At 39.4% G+C, this 24,766-nt stretch overlaps 1 protein-coding gene and 1 pseudogene across 1 annotated transcript in view; both read right to left on the bottom strand.

Annotated features, from left to right (window-relative positions):
- Nucleotides 1-6,589: 6,589 nt before the first annotated feature.
- On the bottom strand, nt 6,590-11,704 carry LOC134370518 (betaine--homocysteine S-methyltransferase 1-like; annotated as a pseudogene).
- LOC134370517 (junction-mediating and -regulatory protein-like) overlaps nt 6,692-24,766 on the bottom strand; it is a 51,999-nt gene continuing 33,924 nt past the window's right edge. Inside the window, 2 exon segments of the mRNA XM_063087606.1 lie at nt 6,692-6,778; nt 11,884-11,955. Of these exon segments, the coding sequence (XP_062943676.1) occupies nt 11,887-11,955 (69 nt within the window). The 3' untranslated portion in view covers nt 6,692-6,778; nt 11,884-11,886.

The raw sequence follows: 24,766 nt of genomic DNA, 5'->3' as shown, positions 1-24,766 counted from the left end.
GAGCTCAGCTGGTTAGAGAGTGGTGCTGATAACATGAAAGTCCAGGGTTCAGATCCCTACAGGCCAGCCACAAAGGAAAAAAAAGTCATTAGTCTATGTGAGGTGTAGTGACCTGTTGGTGAGGATTTAGAACAATGGGTTAAGGAGGTATTTATGCATGTGTTGTTCAATTAGTGCATGTGAAGATTCTTCATAGTATCCAGACTCCATCTGTGCCTCTTAAGGAATAGGAACTATCTCTTCATGTTCTTTATTGTCAAATGTGCTACTTTCTTATCTCCCATGCCACAGTTCTTTGGAACCTATTTGTGTCTATGCAATATACAGCTTGTTTCTGTAGCTCCCTGGTATCACTTATTTAATGCTGGTCACATCATAACTCCCGATGCTACGTCATCTAGGGCACTACTGCTGAACACTGGCTTCCAGTGACTCCCTCAGTGGTGGTTACTGTGGTTAGTTGACAATGACCACAAGTGCAAGTCTCACCAAGAATATATGGGAACAGGTCAGTAATTCATTTTATGATAAATTTGTTAAATTTACCATTAGGAGTTTTATGGTGTGAATGTAGAAGAATACATCTTCCAAGCGTGTCTGGAACTCTTTAGGCCATAGCAGTGAGTGGGACCTCTTTGGATGTTGAATGTGCTCCTGCCTTCCACACACCTCCATCAGTAGGGGGGTCCTGGGCAGAGCTAGAAAAGAGGTTCTGTTCACTGAGCAAACATCCATCCCTCATCTTGCATGACTTAATACCAACCTGGAAGACACAACAGCACCACATCTGTAATGGGCCAGGGTTATTAAGGCATAATCTGTTCACATTGAAACCCTTAAGAGGATGAGGCACAGCCATCCCCAGAGGATGTCCTGATGCATTGACATGTGATGGAGCCTGTGGAGGGGTGGGATGACCACCCTCGGTGGCAGTAGCGGCCAACAGGGAGGGTAGAGAGTGGCAGCAGCTGAGGAAGGACACACAGGGTAAAGAACACCCATTGCCACCCCTGCTGCCCCCAAGTGCTGTAGACCACAGGCAGTGCTGCTGTCAGAACCTCCGCAGATAATAATCAACACGGAGGCCCCATATGCCACTCTAGGCAAGGGTTGACAGTAGACCTTTCATGGTCCAGAGCCCTGAACTTGTCCTGTGTTTGATGTGGGTCCCCCAAAATCAGAGTGTACACCATACTGGGCAGCCCAATCCCACTAGATCTTGGGACAGAAACACCATGCCTGCCAGCGGGAACCAGTGCCATCATGAATCCTAGGGCTTCTCAGGACACGCTGTCACTGCAGGAGTGGGATGGAGGGGAGGGACATGGGAAGGGGATGAAGAGGGTCACTGAGCACCCAGAAAGGGAGAAAGCAGGACCAGATGCCATGCTGATCAGTCCAGGCTTGGGGTACCCCTCCTGGATGGCACAGCAGGCCCTGGCCAGTCCCAGCCACTGGAGGGGAACATAGAAAGTTTTGAGGAAGGTGCTTTTGGCAACCAGAACCCATGTGGGACTTGTCCAGATTCAGGACACCCTGCCTAGCATGACCATGGGAAGAGGAGCAGGGCTCAGGATAGGGACCACTTGCTTGGGTCTATGTTCTTGGAAGCTGTCCAGACTGGAGATACAAAGCTAGGAGACATCAAACTGCTGAGAATGACTTTATATAGAAAGGAAAAATTCTGAGGCTCTTCTCTCTCAAACTCCACCACTTCTGCCACCTTATTCTCAAAATGTGAGAAGCCAGTTCTCTCCCTTGCCAGGTAAATGAAGGACTCTAAACCAAGAATTACCCACTTTACCCTCTGTAGAACTTCCGTAGCTTTTGCATACATACCTAAAAGGAATTAAGCCCTGAAAATACAAACAGTTCATAATATGAAAAACCACAGCCCCAAATCTCCTTAGAAAACAGCACCTGTGGGGAGGAATGACATTTTCATTTTTCAGTACCACACTGAGTCTAGGCTAATAATGTTTTCTCTGCCTCTTTTAGTCTGCTGTCTGTTTAGCCAAGGGAATAATTAATTAACAATTAAGTCAGCTGGAAACACACCAAAACGGTGCACTCAGCAAATATTTGACAATGATGAGGCAATTATTTATACTGGACACAAAAATGTGGAGTTTTCCAGCAAAGTAGTAGAGGTGTGTCATCCAATGAGAAAACTGAAGGCCAGAGAAGTGAGGTGATTTACCCAATACTTCACAGTGAGGTAGGGGCAAAGCTAGGACTTCGAACCAAATTCCTGATTCTAGATGTATGCGTTGCTTTCTCTGCTACATTGTACTAGTGTTTTTGAGAAATGGCTGAATTCCAGTAAGCCACTTCAGATGTTTGAGATGTTAACTTTTCCAAAGAACAGTAAAATCTCATTAAATCAAAATAACTGGAGGAATGGTCAGGCTGACTTGTGGAAAAGTCTGAACTATTTAAAAAGATATTCGCTTTTTCCTTTCAAGGCCATGGGGTAAATTGGAACAACTAACCACAGAATGGGGCCAAGTAGAGGTCTTACTGAACCTGCTTAAAGGAACAAAGAGGAATAATTTATAAATGGTACCTCGATGGTTTGCATGTAAGTGATGACGACTAAAGATATTCTAGACATTTGGGGAAATATTTTTATTAAAAATAAGCTAAATGTTTCCCTTAAACCCTTCATGTAAAAATTTACATAGGAAATGTTCACAAACTTAAACAGAAACATCAAACCACGTGTTAAAATGATCATGCGTTTGATTTAATGGAATTTAAATTAACTCATTTTTACTGGTTTGTTGTACTTGTTTGGCATTATTTCTGTAGCTCACAGCAGCACAGATGATGACATCTGTCTCTCTCACTTTCCTTCCCCTTAAGTTTTCATCTATCCAAGGCCAACAGAATGCCTCTGGCTTCTTGAAAACTGGAAGCATTTTCTGGCTATAGCTTTCCCTCACCTTACGCTCACCAATTTCACTGAATGATCCCGCACTTCCTGTCACTATCTGTGAGAAGTCCTTGCATTTGGCTGCCTTTGGTCTTTTTCTGTTCAAATCTTTAACATTTGTCACTAGGGCTGGCCAGTTAGCGCAGCTGGTTATAGTGTGGTGTTATAACCGAGGTCAAGGGTTTGGATCCCCATACTAGCCAGCTGTCAAAAGAAAAAAAAGACATTGTTACCATCAGGCATACTGCTCCTGAAGCAGTTCCTAGGGCCTCTTACTTTTCTCTCTTCAAATTTTCTTCCTCCTTTGTTGTGTAAGGGTCAGGTTGTCCACCTGGCAGGTGACATGTGAGAGGTTGCAGACTGGTGAGGGGATGTTGTTGAGTAACAGGGAGGCCATTTGGGAAAACAGTCTGTGATGCTCTCAAGGCCATCAATGTGCTCAAAGCTGGGGAAAAGGGTCTCTCGGGAAAATGGGAACCTGGTTGGAGATACATAAAGTTTTTCTTGCTGAGTTGTTCTGGATGTGATTCAAAAATCCATATGTCTTAGGGAAAAACTGACCCAAACAAAAAAGGGCCACAGATATTTCTGCCATTTGATGTTACAGCCTATGCTGATGAAATAGCTTAAGTTCATAGCACAGAAGGCCTCCTCAGGCATTTCCTTGTTGGTGACCTGCTGCCCCCGTTGGGAGAAGTTGGGAACTGAAGCCTTTGATCCATCCTCCTCCAGTCCACTACGTTATGGGTCTTCATTGTCTTGGCCATCTTCCCCAGACATACTTTGTTACAGTGTTCTTGAAGACCTGTTAGGCCATAAACTGCCAACAGTTTGTCTAGTGAGTTTATGTTGACCCTAAGTAATGCCAACGCTCTTTATTTCCTGGTTGAAAATGGATGACTCCTAATTTTTTTGTGAACGATCTGTCCTTGTTCCCCTCTCCTTGTACCAAGAGGCTAAGCTAAAGCTGTCTTTCTTGGCAGCCTTGAACTAGGAAGAAGTGCCTCCTGACTTGGCATTCTGCCTTAGCAATCTTATCCTTAAAAGGGAGTTTGGCTTTTTCCTCTTTAAGGTCCCTCTGGCTCTGGTTCCATAAAAACATCTTTACCAGTGAGAAATGTCTCAGATATTAAAGGAGGCTTCCCTTTTAATGAACAAGATTTCTGGAAACAAAAAGAATGTGCTTGGAGGAGGGGCTGAATTTCAAAACAATTTTCAAAACATGAGATTTACCACTAGGAGGCACTGTTGACATATAAACAGTTCTGTCTGAGGCAATATTTTATAAATCAAAGGTTAAAAGAATGACTAAAGGTTACAATAATTTGTATGACAATAAAGTTCTGAAAAGAATATTAAAGGGACTTGCATTATACAAAGGAATAGAACAGTAAGTCCCTTAAAGTTTTTTCTTTTTTTCTTGGAGGCTGGCCAGTATAGGGATCCTGTATTACTCTGTTTCTGTTGCTTATAACAGAAATACCTAAAATTGTGTAATTTGTAAAGAAACAATATTTATTGCTTAGTTTCAGAGTTCGGGAGATCTACAGTCCAGGGAACACATTTGGTGAGGCCCTCGTTCTTTGTGGCCACTTTCCAGTGATACAGGTTATCACATGGTGAGAATGGCTTGAGCAAGAGAGATATAATCTTCTCAGTTGCTCTCCTTTTAAAGCCATCAGAACCACATTCATCAGTCCATGAATGGATCAATCCTTTCAGGAGGACAGTCCTCACAATCTAATCACTTCTTTAAGGCCCCACCTTTCAATACCATAATAGGATTTGCCATCCTCTAACACTGTTACAGTGGGGATTAAATTTCTAATAGATGCAACTTTGGGAGACACATTCAACCCATAGCAGATCTTAACTCTTGACCATGGTGTTACCAGCACCATGCTCTACTGAGTGAGCTAACTGGCCAGCACTCCATTAAAGTTTCTATCATCTATGAGTGAAAGTTTAAATATTAAACTAAGTTTGACAATAGAAGGGAATGGTAGATAGGAATTTTGCAAAAAAAACCAAAACAAGAGTTCACTCATTTCACCTGAGGCATATGCAACCTTTGAGAGTTGTGCTGCTTTGGATCTCTTTCTGTGCATTGGGAAAGAGGGGTGGATTATTAATTCTGTTAGTAAGAAAATTCTTGAAATTTATTTCCTTTTGAATACTGCAACCTCCTTTTAAAAAATTCCAGTATACCTTTGAAGTAGGCAGTATTTTTTTTTTTTAAAGATGGAGAGGGCTGGCCTGTGGCTCACTTGAGAGAGTGCGGTGCTGACAAAACCAAGTCAAGGGTTAAGATCCCTTTACCAGTCATCTTTTTAATAAATAAATAAATAATTAATTAAATAAAAAGACGGAGAAATTGAGATATAGAGATTTCATGTTGGACTTACCAAATTGTTTTATTGAAATAATAATCAAATATAACCAATATGGTCTCATTGCTCGTCTTTAATAGCTGAAGAAATTACAATGGCAAAACAGCTCAACCAATCCAATGTTTAGAAAGTAGCATGAATTATTTTCTAATACATGAAGGGTAGCCATTTTATTCTTTTTTTTTTTCCTTTGGTGACTGGCCAGTATTGGGACATAAACCCTTGACCTTGGTGTTACAACACTGCGTTCCAAACAGCTGAGCTACCCAAGGCTCCACCATATTTATTCCAAGTCTTGCATCTTCAGGCTTGATTTCTCATAGGAGAGTAGATATGAAATCATCATGTAGAAATATAGCTCAATCTAGAAAATCTGACTAGAGTTCGATAATCTCTTTTTTATTATACTTTAAGCTACCAAACTAACTCAAGCTCACTGCTCCTTAGCCCTACCAACTGGAATCATTCGGTGGATCCAGTGTTGAGCAGGATGGAGGGGCCAAAATACTAATGTCTCCTCCCTCTTCCCCTTTGGTAGGTCCTCTCTTAGTGGCAGAAGTGGGTCAGGAAATAGCAGAACTCTGAGAGCACGACTCTGGGCTTTGAATCCTTGTTGAGCAGATCCGAGAGTCCCCATATCTAAAGAGTCCCATGGAAATGTTTTTCAAACGATAGGTCGAAATCCATTAATGGGTCAAAAAAACCAATCTGAAGGGTCTCAACCAGAACGTTTTATTAATGAAATAGGATGGAAAGGAATACAAAATACCAGAATGGTTCACACATTTTATTTCAATAGTTGTAAGTTATGTGTTTTCCTAGGTCACTATATAAATTGTGTTTCTTACTAAGGGTCATGTTCAAAAGAGCTTTGAAGCCACTTTCCATAGCACTTTATCTGTCCCTGGCTGGTTGCTGAGTCATTTATGTGACAGTTCACATCTTATCCTCCCTGCTAGTCTACCAACTTCTTGAAGTGGGATTAGCATCTGAATTACTCTATCTTTGCCACAGTGATTTCCATAATACCTTATTCTTGGTGGGTGCTTAGTAAACCTGCTTAAGGTTTTCTTCCTAGTTATTTTACTTCTAAATAAACTTCCAAAACATACTTTAAAAATTGTCAAGTGCTATTTGCAATTTTGTTTCAATCCACTAATACCACTTATAAGTCCAGGTTTGCATTTTTTAACCATCTTTTCCTTATTTGTAGGAACTGTGGCCCAAACATACAGGAATTCAACAAAAACTGGTTCCACTGAGGCTACCGTGTAGATATGAATTTCTGTCTGTCAAAGAGTTTTTTCAGCTGCTGCTCAGTTGTGGCTTCTTTCTGCTGCATCAGCTCAGCTGTTCCTGTGGTCACTCCCCAGGCATCTGCCTTTGACATCGAAGGGTTGTATGCCCTGCTTGTGGCTATCCAAAGATTCTCCCAGTATTCCTTCCTGGCCCTCTGTGAACAAAACATACTACATCAGACTCCTCCTTTAATGTTCATCTGCATGCCCCTGAGGTAAAATACATCCATGGAGCCATTTTTGGACTCTAAGAGTATGTCCATTAAAACACGTTAATCTGGATTAACACTTTTTACCCCCCCAGAATCTGCAGGTCTAATATTACTTTGAATTTCTTCTTTTAATACATATATAGGTATCAAAAGCTAAGAAGTGAGGAGTATTTTCTACCCAATGCACACTACCTCCCCATCGTCATGTTCTAGCGCTTCTGCCCAATGAACATCTGCTGCTCTTCCCCAAATCCAAGAAGACACCTATGCACCTCTGACCCTGTGGGATTCAATCTCTGTCCTCCTTCTTTCTGCTTCCATTGTCTCCTTTTACTTCAGGCTTCATCATGTCCGATATCTCTTCTGGAAAGGCTTCCACACAAGGTTATTACAACTTGTTAACTTGCAAATCAAACCTTGCTATGGGGAAACACTCCAGGCTCCTCACTGCCTTAGGGATGAGGTGGCACATAGCTCATGAGCATGAATAAAAGTATTCCTCCTCCTCCCCCTGGAATGTGTCTTCTGTCAAATTCTGTCTCAGGTATTATCAAACTTCTAGTTTCTCAGCACACCATCCTCTTTTCACCTCTCAGTGCTTTCCTGTAGGCCGTTCCTTTGTCTGGCAATGTAATTCCTCCTTCAGAAATCAGCTCAGGCATCTGCTTTCTTAGAAATCCTTCATTAACACCCCCCTCTGCCTTTTGTCCAGGGGGCCATAAGCTCAGACCCTGCACACCTGTGCACATCTTCATCCTTGAACTTACTATACCCATTTGACCTTACCTGTTTATCTGTCTACTAGACTGTTAACTCCTTGGGAACAGGGTTGTGCCTTGTCCAGCTTGCTACCTCAGCATCCACAACAGTGTCTGACAGCTGTGCTGAATTAATGTCTGCTGACTGGAGCGGAACTGCTCTCTCTGCTTGGAGGGCCCATCCTCCACCCACTTCCTTCTCTACCTGGTGGAAGCCTACTTAGCCTGCAAAACCCAGTCCCCAAACCCCTTCTTCTAAAATATCTATTAGGCACAAAGTCATTGTGGTCTCCTGTTACTTTTTAATCCATGCCTCTGCTAAAACACTTACCACAGTATAATGCACTGGCTTTCCCTGGCAGACTGTGAATGTCTAAGCCAGGGTCCAGAGCTTTAAATTTCTATATTTCTAGTGCCCTGCATGATGCCTGTCATAAAATTTGTTTACGTGTTTGCTGTTCATCTCCTCCACTGGAGTGTAACTCTGAGGGCAAAGATCTTGCCTATCTTCTTTACCACTGTAGTCCCAGATCTGAAAATCATGCTCGAAGCAGGACAGACATTTTATTGGTATTTGTTATGCTTAAGTCATACTTAACTCTTAAAAATCAATGCCATTCAATCTTGGTGTCCACCACATGGATGGTGCTTTAGTAGAGCTTGAAATCGCAATTCACTGCAACTTATATTATTTATCTCCTATATTCTAAAAGCCTTCTCCAGAAATCACCCTTTAAGGATGATTCTAAGATGGATTCTAAGGAATATTCTAAGATATTCATAAACATCTCTGTGAAAGAATTTGAGGAAGAGGACTGATTCTCCATCATCACACAGCAAGTATCTTGCACTTTTTTTTTGATGGCCAGGGATCTGAACCCATGACCTTTATGTTATAATGCTGTGCTCTAACCAACTAAGCTAACCAGCCAGCCCCTTGCACTCTTTTCAATGACCTTAATTGGACATAGTCATCATTTAATTGAGTTTGGATCAGCAAACATATTTTTAATGTACTTAAAGCTCTAATCCAGGGTTTGCTGTGCATTTCCAAACCACTTCCCCAGCTGCCCTGTTATTCTGAAGCTGGTGGCAAAAAGCCTCTTTCTAGGGCCAGCTCCTCTGCAATGGCCTTGCTGTGGTAGGTCTCAAATACATAGCACCCACTGATGTTTCTGACCCCCAGAATATAGGCCTCTCTCACATAATTCTCAATATCCCATCTGCTGTCAACTCTGTGTTCCACTCCTGTAATAAATGGCATCCTGCCTAAATTCTTCTATAAAAAAACATTCAAGATAGTGTAATGATAAGACAAAAAAAATTCAAGATAGCTATAAGTATGTGATTTTCAACAAATCAATTAAACAAGTTATCGATATTCAAATTCTTGAGTTTTTGAAACTATTAGTTACTTTGTGTTCATATGTCCAGTTTTGCATGCTGTGGCATCCAGCCTTCAGGATGGTTTCCAATGATCCCCGCCCTCTAAGTTTCTCATCCTTGTGCAGTTCCCTTCTGCATCCTATCAGGGTTGGTCCATGAGATCATTAGAATATGGCAGAAGGGATGGTATGTGACTTTGGAGGCGAGGTAAAAAACATGGTGTCTGCTTTCCCATTTCTTGGCGCACTCATGCTGGGGGAAGCCAGCTGCCGCATTGTACGAACACTCAGGTATCACAATGGAAAGGCCCATGAGATGAGGAACTGAGGCCTCCAGTCAACAGAGAGCAAAAAACTGACACCAACTCCCAACAGCCAACCTAGTGAGCTTTGAAGTAGATCTCCCAGCTCCCATCAGGCCTTCAAATGACTATAGCCCCTTCCAGTATTATGAAGAGACCCTGACCCAAAGCCACCCAGCTAAGCTGTTCCCGAATTCTGGACCCACAGAAACTGAGATAATAACATTTGTTTTTTCAAGCCACTAAGTTTTGCAGTACTATGACATACAGCAATAAATAACAGAAGGGCTTTGCTAATCTTCCTCAATGGTTCTTCCAGAATGATTATATTTTATAATATCTTACTCTCCAAGAGGCCCTGTGGAATATAAGATAGGTATAGGGCCTTAGAATGGAACAGGAGGCTGGCCATGCTCTGTCCCTGCTGACCTCTCTGGCTTGATTTTTGGTGTGGACTCACACCCACTTGTCAAACATGCGAGAGGCTCTATCCCTCTGCCTAGACTGCAAGTATTCTTTCACCTTATCTGCTTGGTCTCCCCATTAAAATTTGTTTCTACAGTATTCCAAGGATGGTATCTTCCCCACATCCTCCAAACTCTGGAGTATCTGAGTAATATTCAAAATAGGAGAAAAGGAACTTGGAAGTAACTGGTCTAACCTTATTTTTCTGAGGAGAAAACTAAGATGTATAGGAATTCAAAGATTTTCCTAAGGTCACACAACTCAGCAACAGAGCTCGAACCAAACCAAATATCTGCTGGTTCCCACCCAGGAGAGCATCCTTTTTCTTCACCCACTTCAAAGTATACTAATTGGCTCTCTACTTAGATGCTGACTCTCCCCTGATTTTACATTTAAGATCAGAGCTCTTTTTAGCTAGCTGCTCCCATCTTTTCCTTCTGTCGAATATCAGGGGGTTTTTGGCTGCAGGGACAGAGACTGGGGCAAGAGATGCAGAGATATGCAGTCATTTCTTTACTGTGACAAAAACTCTCTGGCTATATGTAGATTTATTTGAAATTTACCAAACAAAGATAGTAAGGCTATTTATAAAATGTCTGTATTACCAAAGGGGAATTCTGGGGATCAATAAATCCCTGTTTGTTGCAGTCAGGGGTGTGGTAGGCCAAGGGCTGGCTCATCAGGTGGGCTTTCAATCGGGTAGCCTCCAAGCCCTCTTTCATGAGCTTCACTGTTTGTAAACTAATTGTGGGGTCAAATTGGCAGTTCACACCAACGATGGAAGCTCCTGCAAGTGGAAGGACATTTCAGCTTTAGGGATGCACCAGATATACACAGCTCTCCACTCTTTAATCGGGAAGCTTTTATTTGGACTGACGAATTAGAAGTACAGCATTTGGTCCTTACTCCCCACAAACCTTAGCTTGGAGAGAGAATGATTACTAGCAGGCAGGAAGTGCTTTCTGTGAAAAGTACTTTGAAGTGTCTGGTATAACTGAAGTGTCTGGTATAACTGAAGTGTCATTTAGGCACACTTGGCTGTCCATCTTTTTTCAAAAAAAAAAAATCATTATTGGAGCTTTTTAACTTCAAGTAGCAGCAATTTTTCAATGTTTGACATTATGTTACAAGGACAGTAATTTTTCAACACTCCTTGCTGCTAGATTATTCCTGTGCTTGCCATACTGTTCATTAGAGGTGCAAATCAATGTTCCCTTTCACCAAGCCCGTTTACTAACTCCACTAGCCTTCTTGGGCCAATAGCAAGGCATAATTTAGAAAAAAGTTTTTCGGAAATGTGTTTTCTAGGAATTTTGTGTCTATGCTATTTTGAAAGAAAAATCTTGAAATCTTTCGACTTCATCCACTCAGCGTAGTTAACAGCCTATCAATCATTTTGATAAGCTTTTCATTCACATTTAGCCTCCTCAGATTCACAACCATATGGGATTGCCTTCTTTACGCTTTCTTGTAAAATATGCTGCTGTGAAGTTTGATTTGTGAGAACATGTGTTATAAATACCTCATTTAAAAAAAAGGTTTCTTTATGGTCATTAGGTTCTTAATTATATCTGGACCAAAGATGATTTATCACAGCAATCATTAGACATGATTCTGGAATTTTTCTCCTTCAGAAGATTTGAGGAGGCAGCATGAGATTATAATTTTTTATTCTATCTTCTCAAAATGGGAGAAATTCTCAAATAGGCCTTTTCTTTCTTTTTGGAATTTTTAAATTGTGTAAAATATATCACATAAAAGTAGTATTTTAATCATTTTTAAGTTTACATTTCCGTGGCATTAACAACATTCACAGTGTTATGCAACCATCATGACTATTTCTAAATTTTTTCACCTACTCAGAGAAATGCTATACCCATTAAGCAGTAACTCTCAATTCCCCCCTACCCCCAGCTCCAAATAACCTCTAATCTACTTTGTCTCTGTGGGTTTACCCATTCTAGATATTTCATATAAGTGAAATCACATAATATTTGTGCTTTTGTGACTGGCTTATTTCACTTAGCATAATGTTTTCAAGGTTCATCCCTTCTGTAACACTGTCAGAACTTCATTCCTATTTGTGGCTGAAAACTGTTCCATTGTAAGGATATACCATATTTTGTTTATTCATTCACCTGTTAATGGACTCTTGGGTTGATTTCACCTCCAAAAAGGACTTTCTCTCTTTTTCTTTTTTTGGTGGCTGGCTGGTGAAAAAAAAAAAAAAAGGACTATTTTAGATGGCATAGGCTTTTGTATCCTGGATATAGAGATACCAAGAATAATGGCAGGGGACATTTTTTCTAGATGCAATGAGAGTGACACAAACATTCAGATTACAGGAGCAGCAGAGCTGATGCCACAACCTGTGGCAAAGTGTTCTGTGGCAGGTGTCTCAGTATTTCACTGGGCTGGGCCTACAGTTTGTTCTTCATTTTTGTTACCAATTAGGCTTCACTCCCTGACATTCCTCTGAAACAGCTTTTATCAAGGTTACCAGTGACTTCAATCTTGCCAAATCTAGCAGTTGCTTCTGTTTCTCATCTTACTGAATGTCTCAGCAGCATTCAACCCAGTGGAGCACTCCTCCTTCAAGACACTCTAAGGGGTTTCTAAAGACACCCCCTTTAACTCCATCTTGCCCGATCCCCACCCTTCCAAAGAAGAGAAATCAAAAGGTCTAGAGAGGTTAACAGTTTAATAGAAGAGTCTTTTGTAAGTTTCAGATTTTGGCTTATACTGCTTCAATAGTCAAGACGAGAAACAGGTGGTGGTTTACTTGGTATTTTACCATGTAGGTATATATTAAGATTAAACCATATCAAACAATTCTGAGTGTGATGTTCAGTCTTTCAAATTTCACTTGTTTTAAAACACATTTTATGTATTTATAGAAAATTTGAATTGCAAAACATGACAAATGTATAATGACGTGAATATACTATTATAGTATGATATGGCTATGATTTGAATATGTTTATCCCCACCAAAACTCATGTTGAAGCTTCACTAATGTGGTGATGTTGGGAGGTGGTGCCTTTATGAGGCGATTAGGTTGTTAAGATGGATAAATGCCTTTCTAGTGAGACTGGGAATGGATTAGTTCCTACAAGGGCGGGTTGTCATAAAGCAAATTTGCCTCTAGTTTTGCCCTCCTTCCATGTGCCCACCTCCCCTTGTGCATCTCTGTCACCTTATGATGCAGCAGGCTAATCACATCTGGCCACTTGATCTTTGACTTCCAAGCCTTCAAAACTGTGAGCTAAAATAAACCTCTTTTCTTTATAAATTACCTAATCTCAGGTAGTGTTATAGCAGCAGAAAATGGATTAGGACACATACAGAATAGTTTCACTGCCCTGAATGTCCCTTTGTTCCATCTATTCATCTCTCCCTCCCCCCAAAGCCTTAGCAATCACAGATCTTTTTACTGTCTCCACAGTCTTGCCTTTTCCAGAATGTATTGTTGGAATAACACAGTATGTAGCCTATTCAGATTGGCTTCTTTCACATAGTAATATGGAGTTAAGTTTTTTCCATGTCTTCACAGCTCGATGGCTCATTTCCTTTTAGTGCTGAATAATATTCTATTATGTAGATATCCCAGTTTGTTTATTCATGTAACCTAATGAAAGACATCTTGGTTGATTCCAACCTTTGGCAATTATCAATAAAGCTGCTATAAACATATATGCAGGGTTTTCTGTGCACATAAGTTTCAGATCATTTGGGTGAATACCAAAGAGTGTGACTGCTGAATAGTATGGTAAGAGTATTTTAGTTTTTGTGAGAAACTAGCCAACTGTCTTCCAAAGTGGCTGTACCATTTTGCATTCCCACCAGCAGCGAATGAAAACTCCAGCTGTTCCACATCCTCTCCAGTATTTGCTGTCAGGGTTTTGAATTTTTAGCCATTCCAATAGGTATGTAGTGGTATCTCCTTTTAATTTGCATTTCCCTGATAACATGATGTTGAACATCTTTTCATGTGCTTATTTGCCACCTGTATATCCTCTTTAGTAAGGTGTCTGTTCATGTCTTTTGCTCATTTTTAAATTTGGTTTTTCATTTTCTTATTGTTGCATTTTAGGAGTTCTTTGTATATTTTGGATAACGTAAGTCCTTTATCAGATGTATATTTTGGAAATATTTTCTCCCAGTTTGGCTTGTCTTATTCTCTTGATAGTGTCCTTCACAGAGTGGAAGTTTTTATTTCTAACGAAGTCCAACTTATCAGTTCTTTCTTTCATAGATCATACCTTTGGTGGTGTATCTAAAAAGTCACCGTCCAATCCACAGTCATCTGGATTTCCTCCTATGTTATTTTCTAGGAGTTTCATAGTTTTGCGTTTTACATTTAGGTCTATGTGATCCATTTTGAGCTAATTTTTGTGAAGGGTGTAAGATTTGTGTCCAGGTTTTTCGGTAGGTGGATGTCCTGTTGTTCTAGCACCATTTGTTTAAGAGACTCCTTTCTCCATTAAATTGCCTTTGCTCCTTTTGTCAAAGAACAGATGATTCGATCTGCATTGGTCTGTTTTGGGGTTGACCTAGGTCTTTTGCCTCTCCATATAAACTTTAGAATCAGCTTGTCAATAATCACAATAAAATCATTGAGATAGCACTGAATTTAAGATAGGTTGGAAGAATTGAAATCTTAACGATAGACGGTCCTTATTTGGATGGTTCAAACTATGCTTTTTTGACTTTACAATGTGTTTATCTAAACTTAACCCCATTGTAAGTCAAGGAGCATTTGGACTTATGAGGGTTTGAAATACAATTTTTCAACTTTACTATGGGGTTACTGGAGTATTAAATACATTTTCAGCTTAGGATATTTTTGACTTACAATAGGTTTACTGGGATGTAACCCCATTGTAAGTCAAGGAGCATCTATATTGAGTTTTCTTATATCCACAAACAAGGAATCTCTCTCTCCATTTATTTAAATTCTTCTCTGACTTCTTTCATGAGAATTTTATAGTTTTCTGCATACACATCTGTACATATTTTGTTAGATTTATACCTAAGTATTTCTTCCATTTTGTGGGCAAGGGTGGAGGTGATAATATAAATAGTAGTGTTTTTAATTTCAAACTCCAATTGTTCATTGCTGGTGTATTGGAAAGCAGTTGACTTTTGTATACCAACCTACTTATAATCACTTATTCCAAGATTTTTTTTCACGTCAACTTTCTAATTTTTCTAGACAATCATGTCAAGTTTGGTTTACTGGTTGGTCTGTTTTGGGCCCTCAAGAGAGGGAATACTTTTTGTCAGGACTGAAAGAAACCACTAACGAAGAAGTACACTTCAGATACTGGTTCTTAGCCCTACTATTTCCATAGATTTCTATTTCGCTCTATGGAAAAAAGCAGCTGCAAGAAGTAGCTGAGTGAATGGCTTCTCAGGAGTCTATGAGATATGAAATACAAGCATAGTTTTCTGGAGTGGGACAGCATTCTTCCAGGAACATTTCTTCCAAGAATGTAGCACCCCCCTTTGGTAGTTTAGAGGTTCATGCTTAGAAGCTCCAGGAGGCTCCAGGCATTGCAGTGCCCTGGGGTCCCAAGGAGCACTGGTTAAGAGGTCCTAGTCTCAAGTGGTTTCCCAGGGAGTACACCAAAGGGGAAAGGAAAATGAGAGAAATGTTTATAAGTTCATGTGAGGCATCACCTGGGGCCCCAGAATACCAGGGAGAAACTTAACTGGCCGTCCTGGGACAGCCCAGGGCAGCAAAGACAATGAATTCTCATTTCTGCTAAATGATCCCTTCTGTCTGGTGACGTTGGTGAAAGAAAATATGTTAGCACATAAAAAGAATATGTTTTAAACAAGATTCCAGCTTTTGCTTTACATTCTAGATATCCACACATTCTTAGTCAATAACTGGAATTTTTTTTCTTAATACATAATTTAAAATCTAACAAGAATTTTGAACTGAAAAGCAATGGTTAGGCTCTGGTCTAAATGTGCAATGGTATACATTTAAAAATAACCAGGTGAATTAAATATAGTGCTGCTTGATACATTTTATAAATATTTTTATAAATAAATAACAAGTTATCTAAGTTGTAAGCCAGTGATCCTGCTGCATTAGGAAATATTTTATGAGCAACAAACAGTAAATACAGAACAAAACCAAAGTGGGTTTAATTATAGCAGGTAGGGACAGAAATTTTGACTATACAAAATCCTGCTGTGTCCTAAGTCATAAAATAGGAACTTAGGAATCATTTCTGCCCTGAGACTCTCAGTCTCACTTTAAATTATAAACACTCCTTATCAGACTGTCTTGGGGATCTTGTCTGGCTCTGGAGACCATAGCTGCAGGATGTATCTAACTCTGTTACCTGCACCCACAAACTCTCTTAGTACAGCATACAAAACAGGTAAAATACATAATGTTAGAAGGTTCTACTCTCAAGTGGGGAATCAGTTAAAACCTAAGTATATCAATGCTTGTACCAGACAGCTGCCCCTCCACTCTCTGGAAAAACTTAGTATAAATCACTCTAAAAAAATCCAAGATCAGTTTCTAGTGACACTGTTCAGGTCCAGCTGTTAGCTCCATTTTTCACTGCTCCTTTTCTCTCCAGCTGGAAATGACCATTTATCTACCACATTCATAATGCTATGCTGTCTTCCCCTAGTAATCTCTACATTTGTCTCTCCTGACCAAGCCTGTGGCTAAGGAAGAAACTGGAAAGCCCCCTGTTGACATGCCTGTCGGTGCCTCAACTTCAAGTAGAACCATACTCTGACCTCTCCCTAGAGTCATGTACCTTAAAGACACTTGAGATGCATACTGCTACCAGGATACAGCCACTATCAATTATCAAACTGAGAAAAGAAGTGGGTATTCTCTTACAAGCAGTGACCTCATCCCAATTTTCTGGTTCAGTGAGTTCCATCCAGAGCAAGAGTCCAGATGTGCATTTGTCTGGGGCTGGGTTCTAAGGAAGGACAAAAACTCATCAGGGGCAGATGGGTAGAAAGGAATCTGTTAAATCCCAGCCCCACAGAGAACAAACAATAGGGCAGAGTGGGCCTTAGGAAAAGCTGAAGGGTTGTAGGATCATACTACACGGGACTTTTATGGGTTAAGCTAAGGAGAGAGGGAGGAAAAGGGTCAGAGAAATCCAAACGGCAAAATGGCACTCTGAGGTTTATTGAAATGTCAACATGGAGGCAAAATCCTCACTAAGACATGATGAGGTACGGGATGGGCACTGTGCTCCAAATCTCCTCCACATGATATCTGAAATTTAAAGACTGATTCTTCCGGTCTTCCGCTCACAGTCACAGAACTAAGGAAAGGGAATCCAGAATAGAAAGAAAACTAATTCCATCAAATGGAGCAGCACAAAGAAGGTGGGTGCCATGGGAGTCTTTGTCATACCTGGAGGCAGTGCTTTCCTGGGCAACACAGAAGCCCAGAAAGTAGTTTAAGTGCACAAATGAAAACTTTCTGTATTAGTCCATGTCTGTTGCTGATAACAAAATACCTGAAACTGGGTGATTTATAAAGAAAATGACTTATTGCTTACAGTTTTGAAGGCTCAAAGTTCAAGAAACACATCTGGTGGTGGCAACAGTGACCCAGGGGTCTCACACTGCAAGATGGAGGAAGCAGAGAAAGAGAGAGAGGAAGACAGAGTCTCCTCTTCTTTTAAAGCCCTCAGAACCACACCCCTGACCACCATTTTTGATCCATTCACTACTGCACAGTCCTACAATCCAATCACTCTTTCAGGGCTCCATCTTTCAATTACCATAACAGCATTTCCCACCCTCTTAACAGTCACAGTGGGGGCTAAGTTTCCGATACATAAAACTTGGGGGATACAACTCAAGCTTCAATGAGTTTTGGGGGTACATAATTAAATCCACTACACTTGGCTACCATAAATTACACCCAGTGCAACTTTGACCCTTCTAAACAAACATACTTTAGATATCAGGACCCCAAACCAAACTGTGACTTTCCAACGTGACCAGATAATGACCAACAAAGGTGGAACTAGACCCAGTTCTCCCAATTTCTACACAAGCGTGCTGTTTCCACTAGACAAAATCAGGTAGTACCATTCCAAAAATATAGGAAAGGAATAAAGTGTTTTTACAATAAATCTAGTAAGGAAATGAAGTACCAATTCACACCCACACAAGTACAATATGCATGTTGACTTCATAGTCATTCTCACCATGTGTAATAATGATGCATTAGTGTTTTCTGGTGGCTGGCCAGTATGGAGATTCAAACCCGACCTTAGCGTTACAACACCGTGCTCTAATCAACTGAGGTAACCAGCCAGGCTCGGCTCTACAAACCAGTTTCTAGGAAGTTTCTTCTGAAAGTTCAACACATTATGATTGTTGTTTGTTTCTATCTTTCCTTCTCTTTCTTATTTTTTAGCTCCCACTTACAAGTGAGGACATGTGGTATTTCTCTCCGTGCCCAGCTTATGTAACATAATTTTCCCCAAACTCATCCATGCTGCTGTGAATGACAGAATTTCATTCTTTTCTATGGTTCAGTTCCATTGGGCCCGTTGTTTATATATACCACATTTTCCTTATCCAGTTGTCTGCTGATGGACTTTTAGGTTGGTTCTGTATCTTGGCTATTGTAAATAGAACAGGTATTCCTCGGACATAATGATTTCCATTCCTTTGAGTATATACATAGCAGTGGGATTGATGGATCCTATGGCAGTTCTATATGTAGTTGAGAAAACTCTATACTGTTTTCATTAATGGCTGTACTGATTTACAGTCCAACAGTGCAGGAAGGTTTCCCTTTCTCTGCATCCTCGCCAGCATTTGTTATTGTCTTTTTGATAACAGTTGAACTGGTGAGATGCTATCTCAGTGTGGTTTTGATTTGAATTTCCCCAATGCTGAGTGATTTTGAATATTTTTTTCATGTGTCTATTGGCCATTTGTATATGTTCCTTTGAGAAATGTCTATTCAGCTCCTTTGCCCATTTTTTAATCAGGTTACTTGTTTTTTTACTATTAAAAGTTGTTTGAGTTCCTTGTATATCTTGATATTAATCCCTTGTGGGATGCATAGTTTGCAAATATTTTCTTTCATTCTGTAGATTGTCTTTTTGCTCTGTTCACTGTTTCTTTTGCTGTGCAGAATCTTTTCAGTTTGATATAATCCCATTTATTTTTTCTTCTGTTGCCCGTGCTTTGGGGTTTATTCATAAAGTCTTTGCCCAGTCCTCCTTCCTGAACGTTTTACGTATGCTTTCTTTAAGGAGTTTAGAGTTTCAGGTCTTACATTAAGTCTTCAATCCACGTTGAGTTGATTTGGATATATAGCAAGAGGTAAGGGTCTGGTTTTATTCTTCAACACACAGATACCCAGTTTCCCCAGCACTATTTATTGAAGAGGCTCTTCTTTCCCCAATGTATGGTTCTTGGTGCTTTTATCAAAGATCAGATGGCTGTAAGTATGTGGATTTATTTCTGGGTTCTCTATTCTGTTCCACTGGTCTCAGTGCCTGTTTTTATGCCAGTATCATGTTGTTTTGGTTACTATTGCTTTGTAGCATAATTTGAAGTCAGGTAGTGTAATGCCTCTGGCTTTTTTTTTTTTTTTTTTGTGCTCAGGATTGCTTTGGCTATTTGGGGTGTTTTGTTGTTCCATATTATTGTTAGAATTATTGTTTGTATTTCTGTGAAGAATGTCACTGGTATTTTGATGGGGATTGCACTGAATATGTAGATCGCTTTGGGTAGTAAGGACATTTTCACAGCATTAATTCTCTCAGTCTATGAACACAGATTGTCCTTCCATCCTTTAGTGTCCTCTTTAATTTTTTTCAGCAGTGAGTTGTAGTTCTCATTGTAGAGATCCTTCACTTCCTTGGTTAAATTAATTCCTAGATGATGGCGTTTGGATGTGTTGTCCCCGCCAAAACTCATATGGAAATCTGATCCCCAATGTGGCAGTGCTGGAAGCTGTTTGAGTTATGGGGGTGGATCCCTCATGAATGGATTAATGCTCTCCCCGGGGGAGGCGGATTAATGAGAAGTTCTTGCTCTATTAGTTCCCATGAGACCTGGTTGTTTATAGGACCCTGGAAACCTTTCTCTCTCTCTCTCTCTCTCGCTTCCTCTCGCCACGTTATCTGCTTGTACCCGCTGACTGCCTGCTGCTTCCAGCCATGAAGAGAGGCAGCCTGAGGCCTACGCCAGATACAGTTGTCCCAGAAATCGTAAGCCAAATAAACCTTTTTTCCTTATAAATTAACCAGTTTCAGGTATTTCTGTTATAGCAACACAAAACGGACTAATATACTACGTATTTTTTTTTTTTGTAGCTATTGTAAATGGACTGCTTTCCTGATTTCTTTTCCTGCTTGTTTGTTGCTGAATGCTGATTTTTGTATACTGATTTTGTATTCTGCAACAATTGAATTTATGAGCTCTAGAAGTTTTTTCATGGGGCCTTCAGGTTTATCTCTATATAGGATCAAGTCATCTGTAAACAGGGACAATCTGACTTGCCTTTTCTGATTTGGATGCCCTTTATTTCTTTCTCTTGCCTGATTGCTCTGTCTAGTACTTCCCTTGTTTCAATATTATTCCTTATTTTAATAACATCTCTAGCATACATCCTACTCCTAATCCTGTGTGATTATACGTATTTTAATCTTGTTCAATGGTTTAAAGTTGAAAAAAAAAATCTGATATAAACTGAAGTAATAATAAAGATTTAAAAGTACTGACTGGTTTACTTTCATAGTCACATTACACTATTAGGTTGAATCTCCATAGAGGAGTTTATTATTTAAGGAGTAGAATAAAATAGCTACAACTAATTAACTCTCCCTGGATTCTTTCAAAGGTATTTGGCTAAAAAATCATTGATATTTTCAGCAGTATTGACAGGAAAATCTGAACATCAGGGGTTGATCTGGGATCAGAGGCTCTGATACAGATGATTTGGGAACCTAGTGAAATTGTGTGCAAAACTTTGTGTATATGTATATTACTCTCAGTACAGGGTTCCTAGCTGTAAAATTCTTAAAGGGACAGGAGTCTATGATGTAAAAAGGGTAAAAACGACTACAATCAATTCTCTGAAACAGTTAAAAGGGGATATAGATTAAAAGGAACAGTACTTCTAAGTTAAAAAAATTTAAACGTCAAATAGAATTCTGCTTGCCTAGTCCATTTTTAATATTTCAGTGTTAAATTAGAGAATTTATTTCATGTTGAGCATTATGCTCATGGCAAATATTCCTAGATATTTTAAATTTAATTTCTAATTTTAATTTTTAAAGTGTTTTTATTTTGTCACATCAGGAAGAACTTTTTTGTTTTTAAAATAACCTAGGGGACAAAACATATTGACATTTTTTGAAGAACAAAAGTTTCCCCATAATTTAAATCACAGGGTTCACACTTTATTACAAAACCTTTACTGGCAAAGCATTTGTTTGGGATGGGCTTAATAATTCACATTTGTTCTGTTTCTCATGAGTAATGTGAACACCTTAAATTAATGCTAATAAACTGGTACAGTACATCATCACAGATAAATATAAAAAGCACAATACCTACATTATACATACAACAAGCATAAACCAGGCAATGACTAACAGGCTGTTTTAAAATATCTTTTGATGAATTCAAACACAGTCTAGAACATTAAAAACAGATTATTACAGTAATGGGAAGCCCCAGGTAAAAATGATCCCACAGATAATCATCTCAAATCTCAGCACCCATCTCAGTGTCCTTCCTCTACCAGCCTAGACCAATCCCAGTAAGAACACTATTGCAATAGCAAGTAGTCAGAAATCTTATGCTCAGCATCTCTTTTAGGTACTCTAAATTGCCAGAACAACTCAATGTCAGCTAGGTTAGAGCAACAAAGCTAGTCAATGTTATGAAGACAAAGGTGGTACTCTTCCTTCATGGGCAATAAAAGGCTGGGATTTTAAGTCTAAAAGTTCTAGAATTTAAGAAAATCAGAGGCAGTAACATGAAAGAGCAAGCTAATTAGAAAAAGAGATTGCAGTACAAATGCCTCAGGGGAACATGAGATAGTGCTCAAACCCTGCAAACAGATTCTGATTATAAAGTGTGAAAACTTCCCAGAATAAGCCAAATCCCAGTTTTACCTTGTAATAGTAGTAAATAAGAAAATGTTAAGGGGAAAATAAAACCATGATTAAAATACACTAACAAAAGGATTTCTTTCTATATCACAGGTATGATACCTTATAGGTTATCTCATGGTATTTTTCAAAGAAGAGCAGATAAGCACAAGCACTTTTAAAATGTCAGTAAGAGGGCCGGCCCGTGGCTCATTCGGGAGAGTTCGGTGCTGATAACACCAAAGCTACAGGTTCAGATCCTATATAGGAATGGCTGGTTCGCTCATTGGGTGAGCGTGGTGCTGACAACACCAAGTCAAGGGTTAAGATCCGCTTACCAGTCATCTTTAGAAAAAAAAAAAAAAATGTCAGTAAGGACCATCTTGGTAACATTCTAAGCCAATAAAATTTTCATGAAGCGATGTATTTTACATAAAGCTGTATTAATAAAAGTGGAAATGAGAATTTCTTCTTTTTTAGAGACTAAAACGAGCTACTTACACAAATATATATTCAATGTTTTAAAGCCAATTCGGACAACCCACAGAACAGGTGTGAATATTTGCAAATCATACATCAGATAGTAAGACATACCTAGAACATATAAAGAACTCTTACATACCAATAATAAAAAGATAAATAGCCAAGTTAAAAAATGGGCAAATGATCTGCACAGACACTTCTCCAAAGAAGATATAAGTGGCCAATAAGCACATGAGGTGATACTCAACATCACTGCCATGAGGGAAACACAAATCAAAACCACAGAGAGATACCACTTCACACCCACTGGGACAGCTATAACCAAAAAGACAAACAGTATTGGTAAAGATGGAGAAAATCCTAACTCTCATACACTGCTGGCGGGAATGTAAAATATTAGGGCTGCTTTAGAAAATAGTCTGGCAGTGCCTCAAGAGGTTAAACAATTCCACTCCTAGGTATATACCAAGAGAAAGGAAAATATCATGTTTATGTAAAAATTTGTACATGAATGTTCCCAGCATCATTATTCATAATAGCTCAAAAAGTAGAAATAACCCAAATGTTCATCATCTGATGAGCTGATAAAATGTGATATAACCATACAATGGAATATCCTTTGGCAATAAAACAAAATTAACTGCTGATGCATGGTACAACACGGGTGAACCTTGAAGACATTATGCTAAGTGGAAAAATGTCAAAATGACCATTGTATACTTCCATTCATATGAAATGTCCGGAATAGGAAATCTACAGACACAGAAAACAGTTTAGTGGTTACCTACGGTGGGGTTTGGGAGATGAAATGGGTAGTGACTGCTAATGGGCAGGGAGGGGTTCACTTTTGGCGTGATAAAAGGACTGTGGTGATGGTTGCCTGATTCTGTTAATATATTAAAACCCATTGAATTATAACATTTAAATTGGCTACAAAGTACAACAAATCTAATGATGAATCAAATAATTTTATTTTTCACCTAATCTTTGAGATATAATTGCTCTTTTGAAATAATATATTGGGCGGGCTGGTTAGCTCAGTTGTTTAGAACGTGATGTTACAATACCTCCAAGGTCAAGGGTTTGGATCCCTGTTACCAGCAAGCAGCCAAAAAAAAAAAAAAAAAAAAAAAAAAAAAGAAAAGAAAAGAAAAAAAGGAAATAAATAATATACCTAATATAAATTCAAAGTTGCTTCACCTACCTCATTGCACTCTGTCCAATAAACCACTCCCCCCTCCCATCCACCTATTTTTTAGCCACTGGATCTGGATCTGGCCTTCACCAACTGCCTTAACTGCCCTGCCCTGGAATGCTCTGCAACACTGAGTAGTTTTAAAACAGCAATTTCAGATTTCTAAAACATTAAGTATAGGTTTAACTTTCCCCAGTCCTATGTTGCCTTTAACTTGGACCTCTTTCATTACTATTCTAAGGGTCCAAATTCCTGGTATTTATTCTCATTTCTGAGTAATGCCTAGATTTCTACCATGAGCAATGAAACAGTTTGAAAAGCAGAGATGCCATGTAAAGGCAACGGGATAAAGATTTAAGATTTAAGACACTGCCTATAAATTAGCCAGAATAACAGTCCATAAAAAAAAAAAAAACTTGATGGGCCGGCCCATGGCTCACTTGGGAGAGTGCGGTGCTGATAACACCAAGGCCATGGGTTTTGATTCCTATGTAGGGATGGCCGGTAGCTCACTGACTGAGCTTAGTGCTGACAACACCAAGTCGGGGGTTAAGATCCCCTTACCGGTCATCTTAAAAAAAATAAAAATAACAAATAAATAAATAAATAAACTTGATCATGTTAATCCTTTATTAAAACCTCACAACGGTGTGCTGTGTTTAGTGTAATAGCGGAACTCCTTGACAGGGCATAGAAAGCCAATACTAAATTTTGCTTACTTTCCCAACTTCATCATCTCTTACTTATTCCTCCAGATAACTAGCCTGACTATTCCTGCCACCACTAAGACTACTGGAACATGCAGCTGTCTTCACTTATAATGCTCTAGTCAAAGCTGGGTACTTCTCCAAATGTCTACTTTGTATCTGAAAAATACCTGTCTCACAGCATGTTTTCACATTATACCTGTATTGCCCCACCATACTGTAAAGAACCCAAAACACAGTGATTGCATTTTACTTATGATTTTTTAAAAAAATAGCTTTAGGGGAAGGGGAGGGAGGAATCAGGACATGAATTAGTTAGCTCAATCCCCATCTCCTGTGGCTGAGGCTGCCCATGTGCAAACGGGTTTGTTCAACAGGTCGGGAACTTGACCTCTCAATCCAGACAGAACCTATGGAAACTGACTTTTTATATCTTTTTCCTGAAATTAATTCTGTTTTAAGCTGTAATAAATTTTGCTCCTTAAAGTGTGTGTGTGGTGGTGAGGGT

The sequence above is a fragment of the Cynocephalus volans genome, chromosome 2 (genome assembly GCF_027409185.1).
Source record: "Cynocephalus volans isolate mCynVol1 chromosome 2, mCynVol1.pri, whole genome shotgun sequence".
Classification (NCBI taxonomy): domain Eukaryota; kingdom Metazoa; phylum Chordata; class Mammalia; order Dermoptera; family Cynocephalidae; genus Cynocephalus; species Cynocephalus volans.
Note: the sequence above shows the minus strand (reverse complement) of the source record. Positions and strands in the feature narration are given on the sequence as shown.